This window comes from Hydractinia symbiolongicarpus, chromosome 7, assembly GCF_029227915.1.
Source record: "Hydractinia symbiolongicarpus strain clone_291-10 chromosome 7, HSymV2.1, whole genome shotgun sequence".
Lineage (NCBI taxonomy): Eukaryota > Metazoa > Cnidaria > Hydrozoa > Anthoathecata > Hydractiniidae > Hydractinia > Hydractinia symbiolongicarpus.
Genome location: NC_079881.1, coordinates 7,905,908 through 7,931,297, shown reverse-complemented (window position 1 = coordinate 7,931,297; position 25,390 = coordinate 7,905,908). Strand labels below are relative to the sequence as shown.

At 33.7% G+C, this 25,390-nt stretch overlaps 3 protein-coding genes across 6 annotated transcripts; 2 read left to right on the top strand and 1 right to left on the bottom strand.

Annotated features, from left to right (window-relative positions):
* Positions 1–187: 187 nt before the first annotated feature.
* On the top strand, positions 188–772 carry LOC130649337 (adenosine 5'-monophosphoramidase HINT1-like). Its single transcript, XM_057455600.1, has one exon. It carries the CDS (start codon positions 226–228, stop codon positions 580–582), a length of 357 nt encoding a protein of 118 aa, XP_057311583.1. The 5' UTR covers positions 188–225; the 3' UTR covers positions 583–772.
* A 4,853-nt stretch (positions 773–5,625) lies between these two features.
* Positions 5,626–16,175, top strand: LOC130649332 (neuronal acetylcholine receptor subunit alpha-9-like). 4 transcript variants are annotated; one of them, XM_057455592.1, is made up of 7 exons: positions 5,627–5,969; positions 10,616–10,697; positions 11,325–11,461; positions 13,102–13,146; positions 13,632–13,741; positions 14,400–14,522; positions 14,826–16,175. In XM_057455592.1, exons 2-7 carry the CDS (start codon positions 10,640–10,642, stop codon positions 15,883–15,885), a joined length of 1,533 nt encoding a protein of 510 aa, XP_057311575.1. In that variant the 5' UTR covers positions 5,627–5,969; positions 10,616–10,639; the 3' UTR covers positions 15,886–16,175. The 4 variants fall into 4 exon arrangements, with proteins under 4 accessions (XP_057311577.1, XP_057311575.1, XP_057311578.1 ...); XM_057455593.1 differs by lacking the exon at positions 5,627–5,969 and adding an exon at positions 8,898–8,919; XM_057455594.1 differs by lacking the exon at positions 13,102–13,146 and having other exon boundaries at positions 5,626–5,969.
* Positions 16,176–17,702: 1,527 nt separating this feature from the next.
* LOC130649335 (cytokine receptor-like factor 3) lies at positions 17,703–23,775 on the bottom strand. Its single transcript, XM_057455597.1, has 8 exons — positions 23,724–23,775; positions 21,991–22,051; positions 20,853–21,097; positions 20,505–20,577; positions 20,017–20,188; positions 19,304–19,577; positions 18,609–18,763; positions 17,703–18,265 (listed from the first exon to the last, which is right to left on the bottom strand). Exons 2-8 carry the CDS (start codon positions 22,041–22,043, stop codon positions 17,921–17,923), a joined length of 1,317 nt encoding a protein of 438 aa, XP_057311580.1. The 5' UTR covers positions 22,044–22,051; positions 23,724–23,775; the 3' UTR covers positions 17,703–17,920.
* Between the last annotated feature and the right edge of the window lie 1,615 nt (positions 23,776–25,390).

Genomic DNA, 25,390 nt, shown 5'->3' with positions numbered 1-25,390 from the left:
AACAAAATTATATTTGTTATATTTTTTAACTTATTAAAATAATTAATATTTTTTACTTTTTTCAAGGAAAACATATTTTATCGAAAACGGATAAAGAAGATTGCAATGGCGAAGGGGGGGGGGGGGGGGGGGGAGGGGGGGAGAGAACAACACATCCCGATTCGGGTACGACACAATATCGGATCTCAAGCAATTCGTGTTGGTTGTCACACGCTGTTTGCCAAGATGGCTGATAAAGTAGGAGGAGATACAATTTTTGGTAAAATAATTAGGAGAGAAATTCCAGCAGATATCGTACACGAGGATGATTTATGCTTAGCGTTTAAAGATATAAATCCTCAGGCACCTGTTCACTTTCTTGTTATACCAAAGAAACCAATTTCTGCGATAAGTAAAGCTGAAAATAGTGACAAAGAACTTCTTGGTCATCTCATGTTGACCGCAGCAAAAGTAGCAAAAGATTTGAAACTTGATGATGGATATCGTATTGTTGTTAATGATGGTTCGAATGGTGGCCAGGAAGTATTCCATATTCATTTACATGTCTTAGGAGGACGTCAATTGGTGTGGCCACCTGGTTAAAATAATATGAGAAAATCAAAACCTGTCATTGAAGTTGTACATAGCCAGATATTTAAAGCTAAATGAAAACGGACAAGTAGACTACTAGGCAATGTTTATATATGAACGTATTAAAGCCTAAGGGAGTAACCGGGAAATCAATGTAAAAATATATATATATGTGTGTATCAGAGAAAGAAGGTATTGGCAAGCTGTGTAGTGTTGTTTATATTTGTGTCAAAGGACTTAAGCTTAAGCTCACAGTTAGCAAATAGGTTTTGTGAAACGTCACAACGTGGATTTTTCAACAGGTTAACGACTAGTCTATATTATAATACCCGTCTGTCTGTCTTTCACGCAAAATGGTACCGCAAGTAGCGAGACGCACGAAATGCGCTATAAAAAGAACGGCAAACCCATCGATTTTTCCACAGGCTACCAACTAGTACATTTAAATTTGCATTATGGGTGCAGTATTTTGTGACTTGTATCGGCTTATTAGGAATTACAGAAAATTACAGAAAATATGGGGTAGGCAATATTCTGTTTAATAGGGTTAAATATTCATAGCAAAATCCTCATAGCTATAACAGGCCAGTTTTTTAACGCATTGTCAAAAAAATGACCTTTAATAAAAGGCTGAACATATAAAGAAAACATGGTAATTTTATCGTCAATAATTTGCAGAGTGACTTTCCCGAAGTGAAATCACATTCACTTCGGACATTAGAACAAAATAATTTGGTCCATTTTTGCAGATCCTACTGTTTTACTTTCAGATCGTACCGTTCCACTTTTCGGATTGACACTTGACGCTAAGCCATCTGAAACAGAAATTGTTCCAACACATCATCTATCCAAAAAGTGAACAGAATGATAGTAAAGAAAAAAACAGAAAAAACTAACCTATTTTATTGAATGTAAAGCATATTTTAAAAATATTACCGTGACTTCGTGCATGTATGTTGTAAGGTGTGGACTATAACACAACAAACAAAATCCTAAAGGTAATTAAAAAATCTTACGAAGTTAAAATTGAATAGAGTTTTTCTAAATCTCAAATTTTATTGAAATGTTTAACAAGAGACACTGGGCAACTATAAAAAAATTCGGTGTGTTTATTAAATTTATTTTTTTTGGTTTTATATGGAAGCACGTATGCACTCATCAGCACCCCTCTGCGTCGTGTAAAAAACAAATAAAAGAATTTGTCCGACATTTTCAATATTTTTCTATTAAAATATTTTTTGCACAACTTTATTTTACTTATTTATTGATTACTTGTGTTTGGATCCGTGTTTCATAATAAAAGAGTTTTTTATCAGAGACAACGATATAAACGCTATTATACATATGTGGAATTTTCATTTTTAAAAACGTGACCTGGTTGGCAATCAAGAGAGATAACATATAACGGTGGAAAATATAAGGCTTGCCTGCCGCGAAGAAACAAGTCAAGATTTGATCAAAAAGAGCCTGAAAAAATTGTCTACGAATCTTTTTATTTTCTTGAAAACTCTTAAACGCCTCTTGAAATTTTGACGTAGAAGTTGTGCTAATTATGCATGACATCATACATATGACATCAATGAGATGCTGTATTTATTGGTTTATCAAAGCAGGTGGTAATGTAAATATGTTATTAGCTATCAGTGTGATATGGAACATATTTACATCAATTTACAACGAATTTTTTTTCAAATTTTTTAAAAAGACTGGGGAGGCGAGAATATCAGAGATGCAGGAAAAATAGAGTAGATAAGGAATTGGACATTTCTCAAAATTGCTAAACAACATTACCTGACAAATGGCCTTAAGCAGGTAGGCTACATAAGCTCTATCCTGACAGATTCGTAGGCTAGGTAGACAACTTCAAAAATGCATTAGTTACAGTTTTTTTTTCAATGTCCGCTTGAATTATAAAACAAGGTCCGAGACTGGAGAATTGACTTTAGCAAAAATTAGTCTCATTAGGGAGTGTGTTATCTAACGAATCGTGATCCACACAAATGCGGAGTGTAATTCCTTTACAAAAAGACTAAAATTAACGAGGCAATAGATTTTTTACCTCGCTTAAACACAAACGTTTGATAAGTGTTTACCGAGGTTTTGGTAAATGCGACTTTTTAAATAAATTGTATGTAGCATTTTGAATCTGAGTAAAAAACCTGAGACCTAAGTCCAACGAGCATTGGCAGTTGAGTGCATTCTCGACCCCAGAGCTCTTGGAGATAAACTCGCAAGTAGCTCATCGAGGTTTTAATTTCAAAGAGCTCTGGGGACGAGAATGAGTTGAGTGCATACTTGCTTCCGTGTAAAAAAACATAAAAAATAGTGCATCTGTCTCAAATCTCAACAGAACATATATTTGCTCTTGGATGTTTAACTGTCCATTTATTTTATATTATGTCCCGGATGCTAGAAAAAAAAGTAAATAAGCAAAAACGTTTGCGTATTAAAATGCTTAAGATGATTAAACTTATCCAGATTCTCTAATTAGTACTTTGTACGTCCGCCAAAAGCGGGCCGTGTTAACTATGCACTTAATATTACGGTTACAAATAACACATGCGATATATTTTTATCAATTTTGCTCCGACGGCTGGATGGATTTCCACGGGATAACGGTTAGTGTTTATACTAGTCGTTAGTTTTTTCCCCGCAGCAAGGCAGACAGAATATGGCTATTTCAGTATAAAGATGAATAATAATATTCCCAGTGCGGATCCAGCTGGTCTGTGTTATACCACTTCAAACGCGAAAAATTGCGTTGTAATAGAGAAATAAATTGTCGGACTAGCAAAATGACTGCTTTAGCGTAAAAACTTTGTTAGTTTGCTACAAATTGTGACAGTACTGAACCAAAGAAACCCAGCTCTTTGTCACGATGCAAAAATTCAAATTCAACTCTCTCACATTAAAAGATATACTTACGTGCGGCCGCATAAGAAAATCTCAAATTTCTTTTTTTTATCAGGGAAGCACAAAAGCCCGTGTTGTTACAAAGCTACAAAGTTCCTCGTTCAATTAAACATGAAAACATACACTACATTCTTCTTCCTCTTTATGCAATTATCTTCAATTTAAGAAGGTCGCGAGTTTTTTATAAATTATTAAATAAGAACCTTTCAAAGCCGGAAAAATGCTTCTTTCTAAGTGCATTGTAAAAATATTCAATTTTAGTTGTTCGGTTTTCTTTGCTGATTAAATTACAGAGCGTATTTTTATAGTTTTTTTTTTCAAAGTTAATCAGGTAGTTACTCTATGATAATGAAATCTTTCTAAAACCCTCAGTAAACTTCTTAGCGTAGTCAAGATGGCATGTCTAATAGCGCATATTAGAAAGTCAAAGAAAGCACTGATGCAAGATTGGTTATATATATTTTAGAACAAACCGAACTTAAGCCGTTTCCCTAAGAGCAATATTAACTTGTTTCTGTCCACCAGAGCCACACCTTAAAAGATATCAATCACCCAAAATATAATTTTCCTCACAGTTTTAAGGTGATTTAAGGTTCGTTTCCGTTTGACTGGACTTTCGCCATAGGGCATAAGTTTTTTCGTTAGCGTGTGCACACAAAATCTCTAAGTTTTTTATGAAATGCACACGCGCCAACAAAAAACTCCTGATTTGAATGTTTGAGTCTTCTCTCTCTCGCAATTTGGTTTTTCTTCCTAATCAATTTCTCTACTTCATAAACAAAAAAAGCTTTCAAAGATAGAAACTAACGCATTAAAAAACATTATCTAAAGGTAATTTGTCTTATATGACCACTGTTTAACACAGAGCAGAAAGCCGTATGAGAAACAAGGCCTGTGCGTTTGATAAAGCCCTTGTTTCTCGGGTTAACTTTGAGCCTCAGCCCTAGGGGCTTTTGTCTTTTAACAACGGGGCCGGCGGTGAAAAAAGCGGCTAGCAGCTTTGACATAGGCAAAAAACCCTGGGGACGAAGATGGTAGTCTTTTTGCCCACACAACGACGTTCTATTCATATTATGCTCTGAATCCAACCTTCATCCGGGCTTTTTTCCTCCTTTTGATATAAAGGACAACGACTCGCTGTTACTTATATCAAAAAGAGAAAAAAGTCCTGGGATTTAGGTTGCTCTAAATTCCCATACAGGAGAGCAGCAGAATTAAAAAACGATTTTTCTTAGGACTTAAGATTGCTTTCCCATTAAAGCACCTGATGTTTGAGAGTCGGTGCGCGATACACTGAAAACGCTTGGAAGTTGACTTGTCGTTACTTCTTAAAATACAGACTTCGCAACCAGAAAAAAATTGTAATACGCATGCCGAGATACTACGCCCTCCTAAAGAAACATGCAGTTAAAACAGTAGTAAAACGCCTGTAACGCCAAAATGTTAAATTATTGCTCATTGCATTTCTAAGGTATCTTTATCACTTTTCATGTGGAGAATATATATTCCCCTATCTACACAGTTATTCCAACAATACACTTGATGCCTACAAAATTGTAAAGAATTGTTAGTACGCTAACTTGTGATTTACTAATTAATAGGGTTGCGTGGGAAGAGGGTTGCGGGGGGGGAGAGAGGGTTGCGTGAAGAGAGAGGGAATGCGTGGAAAGAGAAGGTTGCTTAGGAGGAGAGGGTAGCGTGAGGAGAGGGGGTTACGCGGGAAGAGAGAAGGTTGCGCGGGGAGAGGGGTTGCGTGGGAAGGGGGTTCCGCGGGTGAATTGAACAAATAAATTGAACAAATAAAATATTTTTACGCAACACAATGTTCTATTATATACTCATTGATGATGTCATAATACTATTTTCTTATAATATAACAGATCACGAGTACACATAATATCATTGTTTTTCGTATGTTGTTCTATAACAAAATGAATAGCTATTTAGAAGTTGGTTTTGGGTTGAATTTCGTGAATAGAGCGTTTTTCAGTTGGCACCAGAAGTTATTTGCAGTCGTATTCTTCTACCATTTTTAACTTGTATATAAACAAAAAGAGCATTTTTAGTCTGACCACGTAGACAGCGAACACACCTACGTAAAATAATTTTCTTCTTATGAATGAGGAACTTATTGAATAGAATATTTCAATATTTTTCTACTATAAAATTTATCATTATACATACATGACCCATTTATAAGTTCTTAAATAAACTATCGAAATATATATACAGATGTATTTTTTAAAAGAAACTTATGAATAATATATTGGTTAAAAATTAATAAATGCTAAATGGTGGCACTGAGGAGTCATAGAACTATCAACAAAAGCAGTGTGTAGGTTATACACCACCAAGCGTTTGTTTCTCTTACAAGTCGGACTTCTTAAGTCAATAGGCGCTATAAATTACCATGGGATGAAGTGCGATTTACTATTTGTTACAAAGACTGGGTAAAGTGATCAAAAGATAGCAGAAGAAGTTAAGAGGTACGATAATTATTTTCTTATATTTTAAAATTTAAAGTTAAAATGGAGTTACAATTATTCACACTGCACCCTTTTTCTTTTTTAAGAATATGCTGTATAAGAATATCAGGCTAAACAAAAAAGATTTATTGTTTAGAACAATAGAGAAATAATGTCCTGATAGGATGTGGGCTATCTTGATAAAAATGCGTATATATGTTTTATGTATGGACCACTTTCTTGTGTAACATGATGTTTTGATTTTGCGTTAAGGACAGTTGGGGCAAGCGTACTCATTTATGTCGGTAGAAGATGTAAACAACAGACCACAGGAGTTAACAAATCCATTTAAAAAATAAAAATTCACTTAAAATTGGCGAAACAAATTTATTTACAAAAAGTGTAGTTAAAAAAGGTATAGTGGTTCCAAAAAGTATGTATGAATTTCAGTAATAACCATTTTTACCTGTTTTTCTTACCTACAAGAATGCGTGCACATGTAGAAATATTCCCAGGGTTTCGTAAGCTTTTGTAAACATTAGCAAGTCAGTTTCAAATCGGTCCCAGTACTGAATCTTTCTTAACCTTCCACAATTTCAGCATTTACATTTTCTTAAAGCGTGTAAGTATATACAGAGAGGAATGTCAAAAACACAAAGAACGAAAAAAAACTTTGTGAATATTGAAAGACGTTTTTTTAGCTTTATTATAATAATTTTGAACATTTTAATTTTTATTTTAATAATTTTAATAAATTTACATTTCTTTATAATAAAAAGGAAACGGAAATTGGGATGTGAATAAAGAAACATAATTGGAGGTAATAAATAATGTTGTAGTGGAATATAGAGTGAGAAGGGACAAATTAGATCATTTGATAACGTTTTCCAAAAGAAGAATACAACTTTATCGAGTATTAGAGGGTGTACAGTTATAAAAAAAAAGCGATCTCATCCTTTTTTAAACACTGTTCCAGCGAATATTTCTGCAGCTCCAATGTTTTATAAACTCAACTTGGACGATTTTGCAGCAAATGGTAATTTGTTTTGATTAAAGCTACTATGACAGCTCTGAGAGAATAGTCTTTCTCACAAAACCCAATTCCAATCGCCTCTACTTATTTTCATCTTGGAAAGTAAAGAAAAGGACTATCAAATAAATAAATTTGTACAGACAGCCTAGCCTTGAAGCTTAAATTTAAAACGCAATTGGCGTAGTTTTGATGGACATGGAAACGTCAAAGAACGTCGTGTAACTGAATGTTAAAATTTTATGACTTTTCCAAACTTTTCCAAAAAAAATATTTTTGGAAATTGCCTTTACTTATTGCATATCTCAGACGGTAAAAAGTGCTGACATGCTGCAGATGTTGTATTGTTTATATAATTATTTATCACGTGACTTTTGTCGCCCAGGTTGTTAATAAAGCGAGATGGAAAGATATACGGGTCTCAAAATACAGATCAGATTTGAAGGAAAATCGATTCACCGAAATGGCGCTATTTCTAATCACAATGACGTCACTTTAAATGCAAGCACTAAACTTTATGACATTAACATCAATTTTTTTTTATTTGCGCCTCACAGTCGCAGAAGTAAGTTGCGCCCCTAAGGGTATTGGATCCGATTTTAATATAAATAGTTTCCTTGAAATATCCAAAAAATTCTCTTAAAAAATGTTTATTGTTTCAATGCAAATAAGGACCAGTTTCCATTACAGTCTTGTCGTGCAACTGTTGTAGTGATGAAAACGTTCTACAACCTTAAATAAAAAGCATACTCTAAGTGACTAATTCCACAAACCCTACCCCTTGTATCAACTTTACGGTGTTGAGGGTAAACCCCTTTTCGTGCGCAGTTTCTCTATTGGCTACCCCCTTAAGGGGTAAGGGATTGTTTACTTGAGTGACAGGACAGGGAGATTGCCGCTTTTATATGGCGCTTTTATATGGTGCAACAGAAAGGAAAACAAGCACTTTACAATCATTTCAATTGAAATATGCTTATGTTGCAAAAATTATCCAGTTTGTCCCAAAATGGTGTCTTAGAAGAGAAAAAGTACCATGCCTGAGATGGACAAAAGCTTTCCATGTATGTGTTTACAAAATAATTTTTAACATAATGGTTGGTGAAGGTGAGACCTTGGCAAACATCCCGTTTTGGCAATCGTCTTACCTCTAGTGTAAGCAGCTCCTAAGCCTGCTTACACATGTATGATGTGTAACCCCCTTTACATTTGCACAATTTGTAGGTCACAAACTATTTGCCTTCCAAGACCCTACTATAAGAAAATAAGGTGCACTGGGAACAGAACTGGTCATTCAAAAGTCAACAATGAGTAGATTAATCACTAACCCGAATACGTATATAGTTTAAATTGACTGTCAAATCACTGAATGTCCCTTGTCTACAGGACTCTTTTTCTTAAATGTCAAAAAGAAAATAACCCTGGAGACGAAGTTGTACAATTGGATATCTCCATGGATTTTTCACGGGCTACAAATGTATTTTAAATAATTCCTGTAGTTGTTGGAACAACAGAGTAGATAAATAAAGAAAATACAATATTCACGTGAGAAGGGAACTTAGATATATAGTATCATGGAAATTTTTAAACAAAAAAATAGTACGTACATTTCCCTTTCTCGTGCTCTGTTAAAGAAGTACAGTTTATAGTTATTTTTTCTCCTGTAGAGGTTTCTTTTGTTGCATTCGTAAATGTAATTTTCAATTCACAAAAGACGAATAAAGTTAACTCACAATATGATATTATTGTGGAGCTCTATTTTTTATATTATCATCTTTTACCAGCTCCCAACAAAAAAAAATCAAATCATCAAACAAAAAATTGCAATGGAATGAAGTTACCAAGATGAAATAGTTTAATTAATACGACATGGTTAGAAAATTTGTTGCAACAAGCATATAAGTAACTCAATTTTTATTTTATGACCAGTAAAGAAGGTACAAGGTAACACAATAGTACTTATACTCGATCGTTTTATCAGCTTTGATTTTTATTCACTTTTCATGTATTCTGTAACATGAAAACAGTCACAATAACCTCAAGATTAGGAAGTCACGTGGCTTATTACGTGACTTAATAAATAAGTGTGGCTGTAGTTTAGTGAAACAATTTCCTGTCTGTAGCGTGTGTCCAACTTCGTTTCCGAGGTTAACGGAATTAAAAAAAAGGTCTGAGGACGAACCGCGAAATCGGCAATTATACATGACAAAACTATTTTTATTTTTGTAAAAAAATTTTCGGAAATAAAATTTCACCACGCCAATTAAAAACTTTCTAAAAAATTATTACTTTAAATGCTTTCGATTGATTTAATTAGTACAAAAATGTTTTGTTACAAAAAATAAGTTTCTTTGGTAAGAATTTTAACCTCTTTCTCCCATAGTGTAACAAAGTGGAAATATGTCAACAAAAATACTTGCATTGCTAAATTGAGTTAGAAAAAGCAGGGCCTTTTCATTTTTACAGACAACTTATAAACATAATAATGCACAAAAGAGTCTGGTAACGAGGTTGTAGCTAACATTTTGTGAACTTTGCAATTCGGTTCTTTTATATGCAAAGCTGATCGACAAAGATGTATTATACCGCTGTCAAAAGGTCGGCGAAAATTTTGAAAACCCCTGGGGAAAAAATTGCAATTTTATGTCAATTATTTCAATTATACGAAAAAATTGTTTTTGGTTTACAATTAATGTGTTCAAATTTTTGTTATCTCTTTAACAAAAAATATATTTAATCACACACAAAAAAAACGATGTGTCTTTTGTTTCTGATTCATAAGGAGGAAGAAAAAGACGCGGAAGGAATGTTTTTATTAAGTGCGATATATGATTGATATATATGGTGGCACACATTAGGCCATCGTGTGAGCGTCAAAATAAACTGAGAATTCTAGTCTTACTATGTGTCGTTATTTCTTGCTTTTATGAATGACATTGTAATTCTTATTTGTTTGTGAAGAAATAAACAAGATCTTTGTTCGTTTTGCTGGTTGGTTGGTTTTTTATTTGTTTGTTTTTCCTTTTTTTGTTTGTTTGTTTTAACTTTGTTTTGTGTGTATGTTTATTTGTTTGTTTGTTTGCTGTTGTCGTTGTTGTTGTTGTCGATTTTTGTTTTTATTTTTGTTTCTTGTTATGTTTTTTTTTTGGTATATGCTTTTTTTTGTTTTTTATATGCTTTTATGTTCGTTTGTTTGTGTGCTTTTTTGTTAGTTTCTTCCAGCTTATATTCTTTGATTATTTTATTTAGTTGTGGGTCCCAGGTTATTTCCTGGTTGGTTAAATTTGTGCTTTCTATACATAGACAATATTTTTGTAAAAACCTAATAGATGCGCATGACTTAACACGTCGCCACTGTCGCAAAAAATTTCACATTTAAAAAGAATAATTCTGTTTTTATAGGATCGATTTCTTCGAGCTTTTGTTCCAACTTTTTATTGATTTTAACAAGTTAGAAGTAACTCGAACGTCAGTTCTTGTTTATCCAGTTTACACCTCAGTCAATGTCAACTTTGTTTATCACACAAACATTATATTTTGTCATCTATGCTAAACACCAAGAGTATATGAATATTAGAGAAATCTTTTTGTCTAATAGACTTATATCATATTTACTTATCTGGAGTTATTTCCACTTTAGTTTCTGATAAAAAAAAGAAAGAAAATGTTGCGTAACTTCGCAGCTATGGTGTTTGTGTTGAGTATGATCGATATGTCTAATGGTAAGTATTTTGGACAAAGAACTAGATTTTTATAGCAATACATACTACAATAACTCTGTGAACTTCATGATAGACCGATACGTGGGTTAAAAGGGTTTACAGTTCACACCACATAAAGTTAAGTCCTTTTAATATAAGCATGGCATTTGCTAAATGATGCATGAAATTGATGTAAATACGGAATGTCCTTATATATAGTTCCAACGTCATATTTTAGCTTTCTTATGCTTTTATCAAGCAATTTTGCACAACCAACCGTATTTTTTACCGTTTCAACTTTTTTCAATTTCGAAAATATATGATGGCGTTATTTTTTTATCCCAATTCACTTCCAATGTGCTGTAAAACATTTACACCAAGTTTTGTACCAATGTAATGTCCCCTTCCCCTGTTTTTAAAGGCAGGCCTTTTAGCTCCCGGCTGTCCTTTTAGATTCTCTAAAAATCTGGCTTGAATATTGGTTTAAGAGAGCATAAAGAAGATGAAGATTTTGAGTTTTTCTCCTTACAAGAAATTCAAGTAATTTTCCAACTTATCCTGCTGATTGAAGAAGTTTGAGCAACAACTTAAAGCTACAGCTAAAGAAAATAAAGCAAGTTTGAAAAGCCGTGATTATTTTCGTTTTAGGAGCTATTGAAAGTGTACAAGGAAAACTCATCAAAAGTTTATTCACAAACTACAGTAAACAAGTAAGACCTGTGACACACCAGAGTCTACCAGTCAATGCCACGTTTGGAATTGAATTGATGCAGATTATCAAAGTGGTAAGTTTTATGTAAAAAACAGGCCTTAAGATATAAAGCCAAATATATTATTTTACACTTTCCAACGGTTTTAGAACCTTATAATTCGCAGCTAAGACAGTGTCCCGTCTCTTTAAGTTTTAACAAAACAAAACCCATTACCTTGCACCATAACAGCGATTTTTCTTAACGTCGTTTTCAGGGCATTTTTCCTTTTTGGTTAATTTTATAGCGCTCAGGGCTAAGAGGATTAGGTTTTTTCTCTAGATTATATCTAGTTATTAAATTTATTATAATAATAACAAGTAACAGATCTGTTTTAAATACCAAAATTGTTGGAAAGCGTAATATTTACAGCGAATATCCCCGGAAACGAAATTAGAATATTCCAAGTTTAGATTCCATCATAACTCACAGTAGAAAAATTCCCGTTCTGGTATTGAAAAAGATTGCTGTGAACGAGTTTAAAAGCACCCAAGACCAACCTTATTCCCAGCACAAGTTAGCTGTTTTTTATATGAGGACGGCAAGCACGGGAAAACAAGACACTCAAGGGACGCGAAAGGTTGTAAAAATGATCTAATACGATATATAACCAACAGTGACAACAAATCTTATGTAAAGAGTAAGGGCAACTAACACTTTTAATTTTTAATTATGGTTTAAATTAATTCGATTCAAATCTGTGGCCAGCTATTTCATTTTTAATAATTATTAATTTATAAAAAGTAAAAATACAAATAGTGTGACATTTGAATGTTGTGAATATCAATTTTATAATTGTTTCATATTCTGCTATTTATTTACTAACCGTAACCTGCGGGGATAACCTCTGGATGTCATTTTCCCGCCGATACAAATTAAAATCAAACTTTAACAAACCACACTTAGAGAACGGGGAAATAAATTTGATGTTTAACGTATGGGGATTATCTCAAGTGAAAATTCAACTTAGCAACAGCATAAGAGAAGAAATTTTAAGTTTATTACCCCTGGGCATTTTTTTGCCGTGTAACCCTGGGAGTGGGCGTAAAAGATTCGCGGGTCCGTAACATGAAAAGCTCATGAGCAGAAACTTACCACAATAAATAGACATAGAAAAACAACTACGTCAAAAAAAATGTCAATGACGTCATCAGTACCAATAATGACATCTATAATTGATCTACAAAATAAAAAGTCTGATCCTGAAAATATAATGATTCTAGTCCGCAAAATATACACTTACTTTTCTTATTCTTGGTAAGACAATAGTACAAACATGGGAACGAAACAACACTGGCTTTTTTTCATTCTTAACTCCAGAACTCTTTAAGATAAGATTTTATTCTCAAAGAGTGCTGGGGACGAGAATGTACCTTTTTTATATCTTTTTATAGAAAGAGTTATAGAAATATCTATAGAAAGAGTTATAGAAAAAATGAAAAGAATAAGGATGGCGGAAATTGTAAAAAATAGAAAATTCCATTATTTTTGTTTGATTAGTCAGCATTTTTTAAAAAAATCTTTGATCTGTACTACAATAAAAGTCAATTAGAATCGAAATGTAGTACGCAAATAAAGTCATGTCTATATCAAAAACGTCCCACCAACACAACCTCTCCACCCCTCCCTCATCCAACTAAGTTAAAATAGGTTTGATGTCATCTTGTTATCCATAGAATGATCGTGATCAACATGTTACCAGTAAAATTTGGGTGAGACAGGTATGCATTCCATAGTTTGAATCTAAAAAACTGTAAACATTGCGTATATGTTTATTTTTTAGAAGTATTGTTTCTATTTCTTATAAAAACTTTTTCCATTTTTTATCTGATTACCCTCTCTCGTTTGTTTGTTTATTTGATTCTTGCTGTCAAAATCTCTAGCGCTTATTTTAATGGCAAGAACCTCTGAGGATGCGTTCAACCTTGCGATAAAAAAACGTTCCCGAAAAACTTCGTATTCTTAAAATCGTGAAGATTAATGTTAAGAAAAGTTTAGGCCGTGATGTTCGTGCCAGAGAATTGTCATAAACCGATTCTTAACAACTGAGCTTCAAGTTATATGAAAAATGATTCAAGCAGTCTTAAAGTAGCCGAACTCGTTTCCAGGGCTTGACAAGCAAACCCTGGAAAAGAGGTTTGAATTACCTTAAATGTACATCACAAAATCACATCAATAAATAAATCAATTATTGTTTTTTTTTCAGTCGTGGATTAACATGTTGATGAAGTGGGAGCCTACGCTGTGGGGAGGTATAAAGAGCGTTCAAGTGGATGCAGATATGGTGTGGACACCAGATATTGTGCTTTACAACAAGTAAGATATTGCATATTATAGCAAAGAAGATAATACGTCTGATGAAAATAGGGCATCGAGTAGGTAAAAAGAGGAAAATAATTCAGGGAATTGAATAATGGTAATTTCCTTTCCCTTACTTTGTTAAAAAAGTTTGATTTTAAAATTCCAATTTTGTTAAAAGCTATGAAGATTTAATACAATCTTTAAAGATAAAAAAAATACTGATCCCACAGTGTAACAATAGTTGTGACTCTCATTGAATACAAGAATGAAATTTGTGATACATATAATTGCAATATAAAACAACTAGGACATGTCTTATAGAGGGCGAGGAGGGAACTCAGTAGGTTTGATAGGCCGATTATCACTGAAAGCTTCTATAAGTAAGTGTACAATTTAAAGAGATTGTTTTTGTTTTTTCTATAAGAAGAATTTTATAAGAACAATAAGGCAATAGAGCAATGAAAATCATTTGTACTATAGAGATTTACACTGCATCTATGCTCTAAAATAAATATAAATCACAAAATATAAGAACAAATTATTATAATTATAAAATTATATTAATAATTATTTCAGGCTAATCATAAGAAAAAAAAGACACCTCTAACTGATGCCAAATTTTTGGGTTCCCATAAAATATGCCATCTAACAAGTAAAATCAAATTTTATTTAGTGCCGATGACACTTTTACTGGTGGCACGGAAAAATACAAGACCAGAATAACATTGGAATACACAGGACAACATAATTGGCTAGCTCCTGCTACCTTCACACATACCTGTGCGATTAACATCAGGTATATTCTTTAAGCTTCTGCTTGTTTTGTTTTTTTAGATATCCTTCCCTTTTCTTATTTCACTACCTAAAATTCTTCTTTGGCAAGGGTTACACTGAAGGAGTGACTCACAAGTTGATAAGTGTGCGCTGAACGACATTCGGGGCAGCGATAAGAAACATTATCACCGTCTCCGTGTCAGATACAAAATCCCCTATGTTCGAGGTGAAAGATTTATCAAATTCTGGGTGTTGATTAGACGAAATGCAGTATGTAAGGAATTCCTACCCGGAGAAGTTTCTTACATAGGTTTTTAATTTTTAGATATTTTCCATTTGACAAACAAGTTTGCATCTTAAAGTTTGGATCATGGACATTTAATAAAGCTGGCATAACATTATTTGAAGACCCACGACCTGTTATAACATCGCAGTATGTCGTGTCCTCAGAATGGGAAATTTTATCAGTCGAGAAAACAGTAAATTCAATTTTGTACGAATGCTGTGCTGATCCGTATATGGACGCAACATTTACATTAAATCTGTTACGAAAACCACTTTACTATGTTTTTAACGTAATTACGCCATGTTTGGTTCTCGTTACAACAATTTTATTTGGATTTTTCCTACCACCTGAGAGTGGGGAGAGAATTTCTCTCACCATCACAATTTTACTTGCAGTTGCGGTATTTCTACAACTTATTAGCGACACATTACCTCGAAATTCTGAAACCATACCGGTACTGGCGATATTTTACATGGTTGTTATGACCGAAAGCGCGTTATCGCTAATTACGACGTGCATAGTATTGATCATACATCATCGTAGCAGTGAAAAGGGTGCCGCTCCTATGCCAACATGGGTTCGGCATGTATTTTTAAATGTTCTTGCTAAATATCTTGGCATAAGGGTGTCTAGTAAATCTAGGAACGAGTGTGACAAAGATTTTGTCAAAACAGAGTCTGGCGCTAACATCGTCTACCATCTTGGCCAACATCACACTGATAAGAGATCACCACAAGATGGCAGCAAATACCATATTAACAACAGCAACGGATATAGCAGACATTTAATCAACGGTTCTGCGGAGAGACGGCTAAATAACCGGTACACGAATGATCTAGACACCCATCATACCTTACAAGACATGCTAGCCGAGCAGCGCAAAGAAAACGTTAGCAAAGATAAAAATTTAAACGTTATTTTAAATGAACTGCAGATGATTACGTCCGTGATACAACATAAAAGTTACCACGAAAAAATTCAGGAGGAATGGAAGTCACTCGCGAAAGTGTTGGATCGCTTATTCTTCTGGCTATTTTTGCTAACTGTTGTTGTATCGGCAACATCGATCCTCTTGCCAGCTTACTATATCAATCACTAACAAATCGCGATCGAAGTAAAACACCAAAAGATACAGTAAAATACCGAATAAACAAACCAAAAAGACTAATTCCCTATCCTTACCTTCTTATAAATCCGTTCAACTTGTTAATCATGCGAGGCATTTTACAATAAGACGAAAAGAACACATTAAAAAAAACCGACCTTATTTTTCAGTAACGCTACTTTTTATACTATTATGTGCAATTTTAATCTAAAAAGTGTTATTTTTATAAAATTTATATGCTTATATCTGTATCTTACCGCGGTTGATATTGAGTTTATGGAACACATCCTTTTTTTAAAAACGCGTTGGAAAACACGACCGCGTTTTATAATGTGCAGGCGCGCGTTTATAAGATGCGACCGTGATTAGTAAGGTGCGGCCGCGTCTGTCAACATCCGTGTGCAGGGAGAGATCGATAAAAACTGAGGACCAGCCGGAGAAGATAAGATATTACAGACTGAATGTAAGAAATTACTTTGAGGAAAAAGCAGCCGCACATTACAAAGCGCGGATGCGTGTTTTACCGCGTTTTTGATAAAAGTGTTTCGTAAAATCTAAAGCAGTAGTTCCTTTTAACGGCATATTTAATGTAGGATAAAGAATCCCACTATCTTGGTTAAAATATGTTAAGATAAGGCACCTAATTTCGAAGTTCGCCACCTCAAGTAATTGGTTAAGGCTACTTTTAAATTAGATTCACAACTTTCAAACTTGTTAATGGGGATTTTAGGCTATTTGGTTAAGTCCAAACTCTTAAAATGTGCTAATTGTTGCTGACGTCAGCATGATCAATTTTCACGAAGTTTGGGGCCTTTAATAAATCTGTGGTAGAGAATTTGATAAGCAAGTTTTTAACGCTGTCTGCCTGGCCTACATGTGTGGGAAAAGAGCGATTTTGCATCCTGCTGAGGAAAAAACTGACTATACCACAATATTTTTGTCTAAGAGTGCAGGAAAAATATCTTGTAATTTAGTGACTGACACGAACTTCCTTAAACCGAGGTTATGGAAATATTTTTTAAGAGACAATTATCTGTAAGAATACTGAGAATACCACATGTTTCACTCCTCCGATCTCAAGTAAGCGAAACATGACTAAAGTGTCATATAACATTTGGTAATTTTTTTCTATTTTTTTCTTTTATTTGAGAAGCAAGATTTAAACATTTATTAGGTTAGAAATATGAGAAAAAAGTTATGAAGTATGAGAAAAGGTTATTAAGTAGCTTTTAAGCTGTTTCCAGTAAAGCGCTTGTACACCGACCCACCTATCATAATCCAAGGCAGCATAACGTGAAAGAAAGAAAAACGGCCATAGAAATTACGGAGTATCGCGAACACTAATGATGCCTCTTTTCGAAATCAGATAAGCCTGATTAAATCGAAATAGAGCTACTTCGTGCAACATATTGTCCGGCAATGAACAAACCCGCTACGGGTTGATTCATAATCATAAGCATACACCAGGCTCAGAGAGGGAAATACTAATCTGAACTTGGCTTTGTGTAATTATACCCTTAGTTTTGTGGCTGTTTTTTTTATACTAAAAACAGGCAACGTTTAAGTTTTGTAAGAAAATGTTTTCCCAATAAGCATAACGTAAGCGTACCCTAAGCCTGATATCGTCTTTCGCCTGCTTAAGCACGTAGATACATAGGTTTGTCACGACAGATCCGTATGCACATTACCACTTAAATGGTTCACCACAACCAGATCTCCGATCATGACGGGCGAGTATACTTTACGCATCGCCAACGTACTGGTTAGCAGTGAGCAAATTTAGCAAGTCAAAATCCCTTTAAAGAACAATATTATTTCCTCCTGCTTTATTTTCTATAGATCGGTGTACAATGGTGAAAAATAAATTAACTAAACGAAAAAAAATATTTCTAGAGTTTGGCTCTCGCTTCTAACATCTGTAACGTGTATTATATATGTCAACTTTTTAGTGTGTTCACGTGCCTTGTAGAACATTTCTGACGTGTTAAAACCAATAACAGTTAGCTATCAAACTAAAACGTTTAAACCGTTATCCAACACTTAATTGCCAACCAGTATGCTCAAAACCACATGCAAAATACAACGCATCTTTTTCATTGGTTGAAGTAGACCAATCAAAAGTGACTTCTTTGTCATCTATTGATATCGAAATTCGAAGTTTACCTTCGCTTTGCCGGCTTGCATGAAAAACTATAACACTGTTCCTTTTAATAGCAGGAAACTTAGTGACCATTGGCAACCCGTTAATGTATATAGTTCCTTTCGTATTCAAGATAGCCGCATGTTCAGACTGTGTAAGATGTTTAAGAATCTGTTTATCTTGAGAGATAAATCCTATGGCGTCGTTCAAGCTACTTTCTCCCGTTTCTTCAATCTAAAACGTATGAAAAAGCTACATAAATACAGCTTCAACTGCAAATCAAAACGACTAAAATGGAAGAAGCTGACATTACTGAAACAAAGAGCAAAGTGGATATTGTTGTAGAGCTTGGAAATTATCGACATTTAGTATTCATACTATCATGAACTACTGTTGAATAGAGCGTGGTATGTTTGAGAAATACTTTTTAAACAAGAAAAATAATGGGAAAAGGCATTTCCTAAAATCTTGTCCAAGAAAAAACATTGTAAATATGTTATTAATATATCACTTCCGTAATCATAACAGATTGGGAAGAAATTCACAACACTCTCTTCTAACAAAAACATAAGCTTACATAAAATGTCAGTTGTTGGCCCAAAAGATAACTGGCATCTCTGGATCGCAATATTCTCGAGCTTTCGGGAAAAACTTTTGTTGCTGTTCTATCTCTGTTGCTAAGTTGGTACAACGTCAGATCACTATCTGTTGTACAGTCATCTTGGCGCCACACTAAAAAAATAAAGAATATAAAAAAAAAAAAAAAAATTGATATATAGTAAAAATATAATAAAAAGCAACGACAAATTACAGGACGATTAATTATATAGCAATCACGTTTAGTTTAGACTAGGTTATTTATATGTTGGTGATTTTGTTATAATACATCAGGAGTCGATGCAGAGGTCATTGTGGAGATTGGATGTAGTGGTTGAGCTGATAACTAGTAACTAGTAAGGGTGATGAAGTAAGTTGGGGGAGGGCGTCAGTAAAGGTAAGGAAGACAGGTTCTATAGTCCAAAGACTATAGAACTAAAGACTATAGTCCAAAGACATGGTGATAAAGCTTTATCCTTTTGTATCTTCAAAGAAGATACAATGTTGGTAATTTATTGAGAAAAGAAAAATTAATTTTTAATTGTTTCACAGGCCGCGTGGGCTAGCCATGCGACCATTTTTGTTTTGTGTTTTTGGGGATTTTATTTTTGAAGCGAAGTTTGAAGCTAACACTCACACAAGAAAATTTACAGCCCTTTAGATATTTATGCTTACCGTGAGGGGATAATGTAGTGAAAGCCTTTCTTGTCATGCTCCATGCTCCACATGCACCTCCTCCACCAGACGCACTCGTATAATAATGGCATACTCGAAATGTATAGATTTTGTTTGGTTCCGCAAATTTCATTGTGAACTGCATATCATCTCCCTCGTAGATAGTGTTATAAACACACTCTCCATCACTGTTGTTTTCCTCGCTATATTGTAGAATAAACTCTGTCAAGGTGCTTGCATCTGTTGTGATTGATTCGGAATCTGAACACTGTCGCTAAACAAGGAAAAAACACAGGGATGGAGAGGAGGGAGAAAGTGTTACGCAGAGTAATCAAAAGATCTCACTCTGACAAACTTGGCAGACTTTGGGTGGCGAAGTTTGTTTTTGGTTTCAATTTACTGTTTTCATTTGTGACAGTAGACCTATAGCAGTTGTGAACTTCAGAACATTAAACGAAACTATATAAATTTACTTCTACCACCCCAACTGTTTATGTTCAATATTTATTTTTCTAGATGAGACATAAAAGTTTGATTTTTAATTTTTTATGATTTTCACAAATCTAATTTTTATGTCAACTTACTTCATTTGGTTTAGGTTAGTTAATTTCCCAAGTTTCAATGACAACTGCCCTTTCTTGAATTCTATGAAGTGGTAAAATTACCCCAACCTCCTCCCCCCTTAATATATGCAAACAAAACACTAGTCACACCTCATCCCATCGAACAATAATTGCGCCAGGTCGTTCCAAACATTCAATAATCTGAACAGCTCCAGTCATGTTTAATTTTAAAAGGTCACATGCTTTCTCTTCAACAGATGCCACAGCTGCTTCATTTACTTTGGATGAAAATGACAAAGAAACAATTGGAGATTCCACTGTGCTATAACAAAACATTTTTTGTACATAATATGCACAAATCTGATATAGGCAGACAAGAATATTTAAAAAATGTATTACCTACATTACCTACATACTACCTGTTAGCCCATGAAAGAAGCCAGGAAAATGACTACTCAAATGGGTGTAGGTATTATTATTACAACTGTCGCTGCCCCTGCCTACTAATTTGAATTTACAGGATATCGTGAAGTGCCTAAATATTTACCTTGACTGAAAAACATGGTTTTCTAAGCCCCATCTGTCACAACTTAAAGACTCTAAAAGGTTATAGCATTAACAGTTCGTGATAGACTTACCCCCTGCCAATCTCAGACAATGATTTATTTATGTGAGTCAAAGATGGATCATTCTCCACCTTTAAGTCTTTTGCTAAACAAATACAAAAACAAATTAAGACTCAACGAAAAGAGAACTTACATACTTTATATATAAAATCCTTAATAGATCAGTTTTAAAATAGTTGCTTGTTATATGAGATAATTAGTATATCAAGCAAATCTCTAACAAGGATAGCAAATTATAATCTAATAAGATGATTAAAACGTCAAACATTAATATTATATACAATTTCTTATCTCCTTCCTGTTTATCTATGTACTTGACATGGCCACCACTTGTTTCAAGATATGTTATGTTTTACACACCTTTTTCAATTAATGTTTTGACTTTTTCAACATCTTTTTGCAAACTTGCTTCAATTTCTTGCAAATATGCCAAATCTTTTTGCACTGTGTCATCAATGGTTGCACAAATACTTTCGTAATTTTTATTCAACAGTCGTTCAAATGAGTCTTTCAGTTGCTGCATTTGACTTTGAAGTGATTTCTTAGTGTTTTCAGATGAGAGCTTGACTGCTTGAATGGTCTTTGCTGATTCTGAGATTTTGTTACTAAAATTAAGTTTAAATAGAAGAATACAAATCTCTGGTTCCACCACCAAAAAATAACACAGACATTCTGAAAATTACACCATAAAAGCTGTGAAAAGTTCCACTCAGACAGATGTGTACGGGGTGAGGAGCATTGAAAATGCACTTGTTGCAACTTCTGAGATGTCTGTATTTTGAAAGAATTACCGCGAAGGCCCACAAAGGTCCAATCAAATAACACAAAACTCAAGTCCTAAGTCTGTTGCGAGCATTGGCATGTGGGCATTGACATGTTTAAATTAATTCTACGGACAATCTTGCCCTTTTTTTTGTTGGAAAATGGCAGTTTTTTGGTCATTTCTGAAAATGGCATTGGTTGACAAATTCTCTGCAGCAGTGGTAAAATTATACCTTCAAAGATTCATTAAACTATAATTTAACATATATATGTTTATATGTATAAATTAAATTCTTTGTCAAGTGATTAAAGAGATATACCAAGTGACATAAAAAAAACTCAAATATAAAAGTGAATGTTATTTTGGTAAATAAATCATTCTTTTATGTCTAACAGGGTAACATACCAAAATAATTTTTGTCATTAGTTCTATAATTGGTCCTTTTAGAAACAAAACACAAAACAGTTTAAGCTTTATAAGACTGCGATTTAAAGATTAATACTGACGAACAAATAAAAATGAAAAAATTAAAAGGTTTGGTGCTGAAAGTTTAAAGAGAATGACGGCTGGGTAAAAACAAATCTTAAAAAATTGTTAAGTAGAACTTTTTTTACAAACACTACAAAATTGGGTCTGCACTGTTTTGCTGTACAACTAAGCATTTTGTATGTTTACATTGCTAATTTATGTACTGTATTGATAAAATGCCATTATACTGGCTCAAATGTCACTAACCTCAAAAAAGAGAGTCTGTTTTCACAGCGTTCAATTGTATCATTTACATTCATATTTATAGCTAAAAAGAGAAAACAATACTAACTTATAATAGTAGGACTTGAGTATGTCTATAAAAACTGTATACAAATCTGCATCAACAAACAAAAAAATTAAAATTGGCAAACCAGGGTATATAATTTCACCTTTAATTATATGGTTAAAACCTATTACAGTGAATTCGCTTTAGTAAACAACGTGTTATTTATCCATAGCTTGTCATTTTCAAATTTTGACAAAATGTGACATCTGGGGTATATAGTTTTATATACCTATATTATATGGTTAAAAACTATTTTGACTGCAAAAAATTCGTTTGAGACCAAGTGAAATTTTTTCCTACCTCAACTATTACGATTTTCTGGTGGTAAGAAAACTATGCTGGATCTCCTGGCTAGCTACATGCCAATAAAAAGATGGAAATCATTTGTAAACGACCCTTCCTAAATCAAAAGACTAGTGATGTCATACTTGGGTGGACATCACAAACTTTTGGTGTTAGAGTCACTTGACTAACCTTTATTTTACCACAACTGAATGCTCAGGGTTGTGGAAATTAGTTAAAATTGGGGTCAGAAAGCCTAATTTAAACAAGAGATATAGCTATACATATAAAATATAAATATTGGTGTTTATGAATATATGGATTCCAGCATGATCCTATTTGTTTACTTTTCAGTGGTGATGCTAGGTGGAGAGAGGTCTTTTCCTGTGCATTTCTTCTTGCATAAACATTGTTCAGTTTATAAACTTATATAGAGTGTATAGATTGATGCCTTTTGATTAATTTGAATTCATTAAAATGCCTATAAGAATGCCTTTGTGTAAAGAAATGAACTGGTAACCAGTGTGCTTCACCTAGAAAATCCCAAAGCCAAAAGAGTTTACTGCTGAAAATGTAAACTATGATATAATTCATTTATGAAAAGTTGCACACAATTTTTTAAAATTTTTTTCTTACTCTTTGAGTTTTTAATTACCGATCAACCAACTAGCAATATTTTACAGCTAAAATGACCCTAGCTTCATATATTGTAAGGTCTCACGGTCTGCCTTTTCTTCCCTCCTCTTACCACCATTTTACTAAGTTGTCTGAGTGATAACATATAGATGACTTGTCAATATTTACAAGTTAAAAATTTGCGGCTTTTTTGCGCATTTCTGTAGGCATAAAATATAAACAACAGACCACAGTAATAAAAAAATCCATCCAAAAAAGAAATATTTGCTCAAAATTAATAAAGTTTTTAAAAAGAGATTAGAAAAATATAGTTAAAATTTAATTCCAGTTTCTGTTGGATCTTTTGCTACCTAAATTATATTTAATCTTTTTACCTAAACAAAAAGAGCCCACATTGCCCATTGTTTTTAAAATAAAATCTAGCTAAACAAACTGTAGGTACTGTAGTACGTCACACAGAAAGAAGTGTTAAAGCCCCAAAAAGTTATGTAGCAAGCTGAATAATTAAATTGGCACTAGAGCTTTCTATTTTAATCACCATGTAATAAGGGTGGCATAAAGCCTAGCTCTAGGCGCTTGGGGGGAGCCATTCAAAAATTCTTTTCCCCAGAGCCCAGACGACAGGACCCCCACAATTCCAGGACATATCCTTAAAATGTTCTATGGACATTGACCACCCTGTTGGAGCAGGATATAATTTAAAACAACATAAATACAAAGAATATGCGCTCGCCTGACTGCCTGAGGGAATGGATGTTTGCTTCGGATTGGATGTAAAAAAGTTTATTTGCTGTATGCTAACAGCTTGGCTACCATTATGGTTCGTTCGTTTTTTTTAACACTTAACTGGCCAACCAACAAAAATATTAGCAGTCAGTTTCTTTTTACTGACAAACCACCGTGTGATTAATTGCTAACGCACTGCGGTTTAAACGCACCAAACGCGGCCTGACGAGTGCATGTGCAAAGGTTTTCTGCAGCATCGAGAGGAATGTGTCTTGGCGTGTTGTTGGACGAAAACGGCTCTTCCTTTGTTATAACCTGTGTACTGGTGCTTACTTTTATCTTACGATGACTTCGCTTTTTTGTAATGACGATTGGAATAAATCTGATGTAATTATTTGAGGAATTGGTGTTCATTTAGTTTTGATCTTAATGGTCAAAACTTTTGATCATCCAGCCAAAAATTTTCAAAAGGACATGTTTATGGCGTTGTATGTGTGGTGCGTTGTCGCTACCTGTGTGTTACAACTATATAACTAGGTGATAAGGTTACCACAACGATTTTGCTACTTTTTTAGCTAAAAAGTTATTGATTTTTTCCACAGATAAAACTGTTTTCAATATATATAAGTAATGCAGCTTGTTTAGTGACTTTTCAATATTTTTTCATAGCAAGAAAGCACACTTTTATCTATCTTAGTTAATTAACAGAGTAGTTTATTTTAGTAGTACAAGAAGGATCTTTGATTTATGACTAACTGTTTTAAAGGAAATGATAAAATTTACAACTGCCTAAAATGCATACAAACTCGGTTATCTAAAGTATATAAGGCTTTCTCTCACTTTTAGTAGATGGTAATGTGTACATTTCAATGATGTTAAGGTTAATGTTAAGATTTAAATGTTTACGTTTTTATGTGATCCCTGCACATGTGCAGGAAAAAATCAAAAAAATCAACAGCCCAAAAATGCAGAACATACGTGAAGAAAGTCGAAGTATGGTTAAAAACTTGTACTGTGGCTACTAGCATTTTTTCACTTATATATGATCTAAATCTGAACTACATGCAAGCTATTTTCTAATTTCAAGATCAAAAGATGCCTTTACCTGAAATAAAGTTTGGAATAGACTGGCCTATGGCTTACTGTCTGGAGTCTGGGGATTATAAACAACACGTTTCACAATGAAAGTCCTCTATAGGACTTTCCAAATAAAAGCTAAGAACCTGCTGGAATTGAAATATAAATAATGTGAGGTATACACTCTGATTAAGATCCATTGAGATCCTTTCTCCTGTACTGTGTGGTGAAAGAAAAAAATTTAAATTTAATCTCTGTTAATCATCATTTATACCTGTGCAGAGTAGAGACCTCTTAAACTGATCTTTACGCTGTGAAATGAAGTTTTCTTTCTCTTTTGAATGAATACCTGTTCGCTAAGTGCAGTCATGTGTAAGCGAATTTTTCACAAGTTCAATTTATTTCTGGCGGTTTCATAGAACCCATAATTTGTTTGTTCCTTTTGGTGTGGGCAGAATGAAATCAAATTCCAGGAAAGGGTAAGCAATAAAAATATTGTGAATTTAAAGGTGCCACAACTCGAGACTATTGATTAATAGATAAATATTAGGATGGAAAAATGTCAAGATGTGCGGTGTAAAAGATTCCATATTGGAA

Bases quoted from the DNA above. Each gene is read 5' to 3' on its own strand.
- LOC130649337 (XM_057455600.1), top strand. From the start codon at position 226: ATGGCTGATAAAGTAGGAGGAGATACAATTTTTGGTAAAATAATTAGG.
- LOC130649332 (XM_057455592.1), top strand. From the start codon at position 10,640: ATGTTGCGTAACTTCGCAGCTATGGTGTTTGTGTTGAGTATGATCGAT. The intron at 11,462-13,101 runs GTAAGTTTTATG...TGTTATCCATAG, and splicing joins TGATGCAGATTATCAAAGTG to AATGATCGTGATCAACATGT. The intron at 13,742-14,399 runs GTAAGATATTGC...AATTTTATTTAG, and splicing joins GATATTGTGCTTTACAACAA to TGCCGATGACACTTTTACTG.
- LOC130649335 (XM_057455597.1), bottom strand. From the start codon at position 22,043: ATGAATGTAAATGATACAATTGAACGCTGTGAAAACAGACTCTCTTTT. The intron at 21,098-21,990 runs GTTAGTGACATT...ACTTAATTTTAG, and splicing joins AACAGACTCTCTTTTTTGAG to TAACAAAATCTCAGAATCAG. The intron at 20,189-20,504 runs GTAAGTCTATCA...GTTTTGTTATAG, and splicing joins TTGTCTGAGATTGGCAGGGG to CACAGTGGAATCTCCAATTG.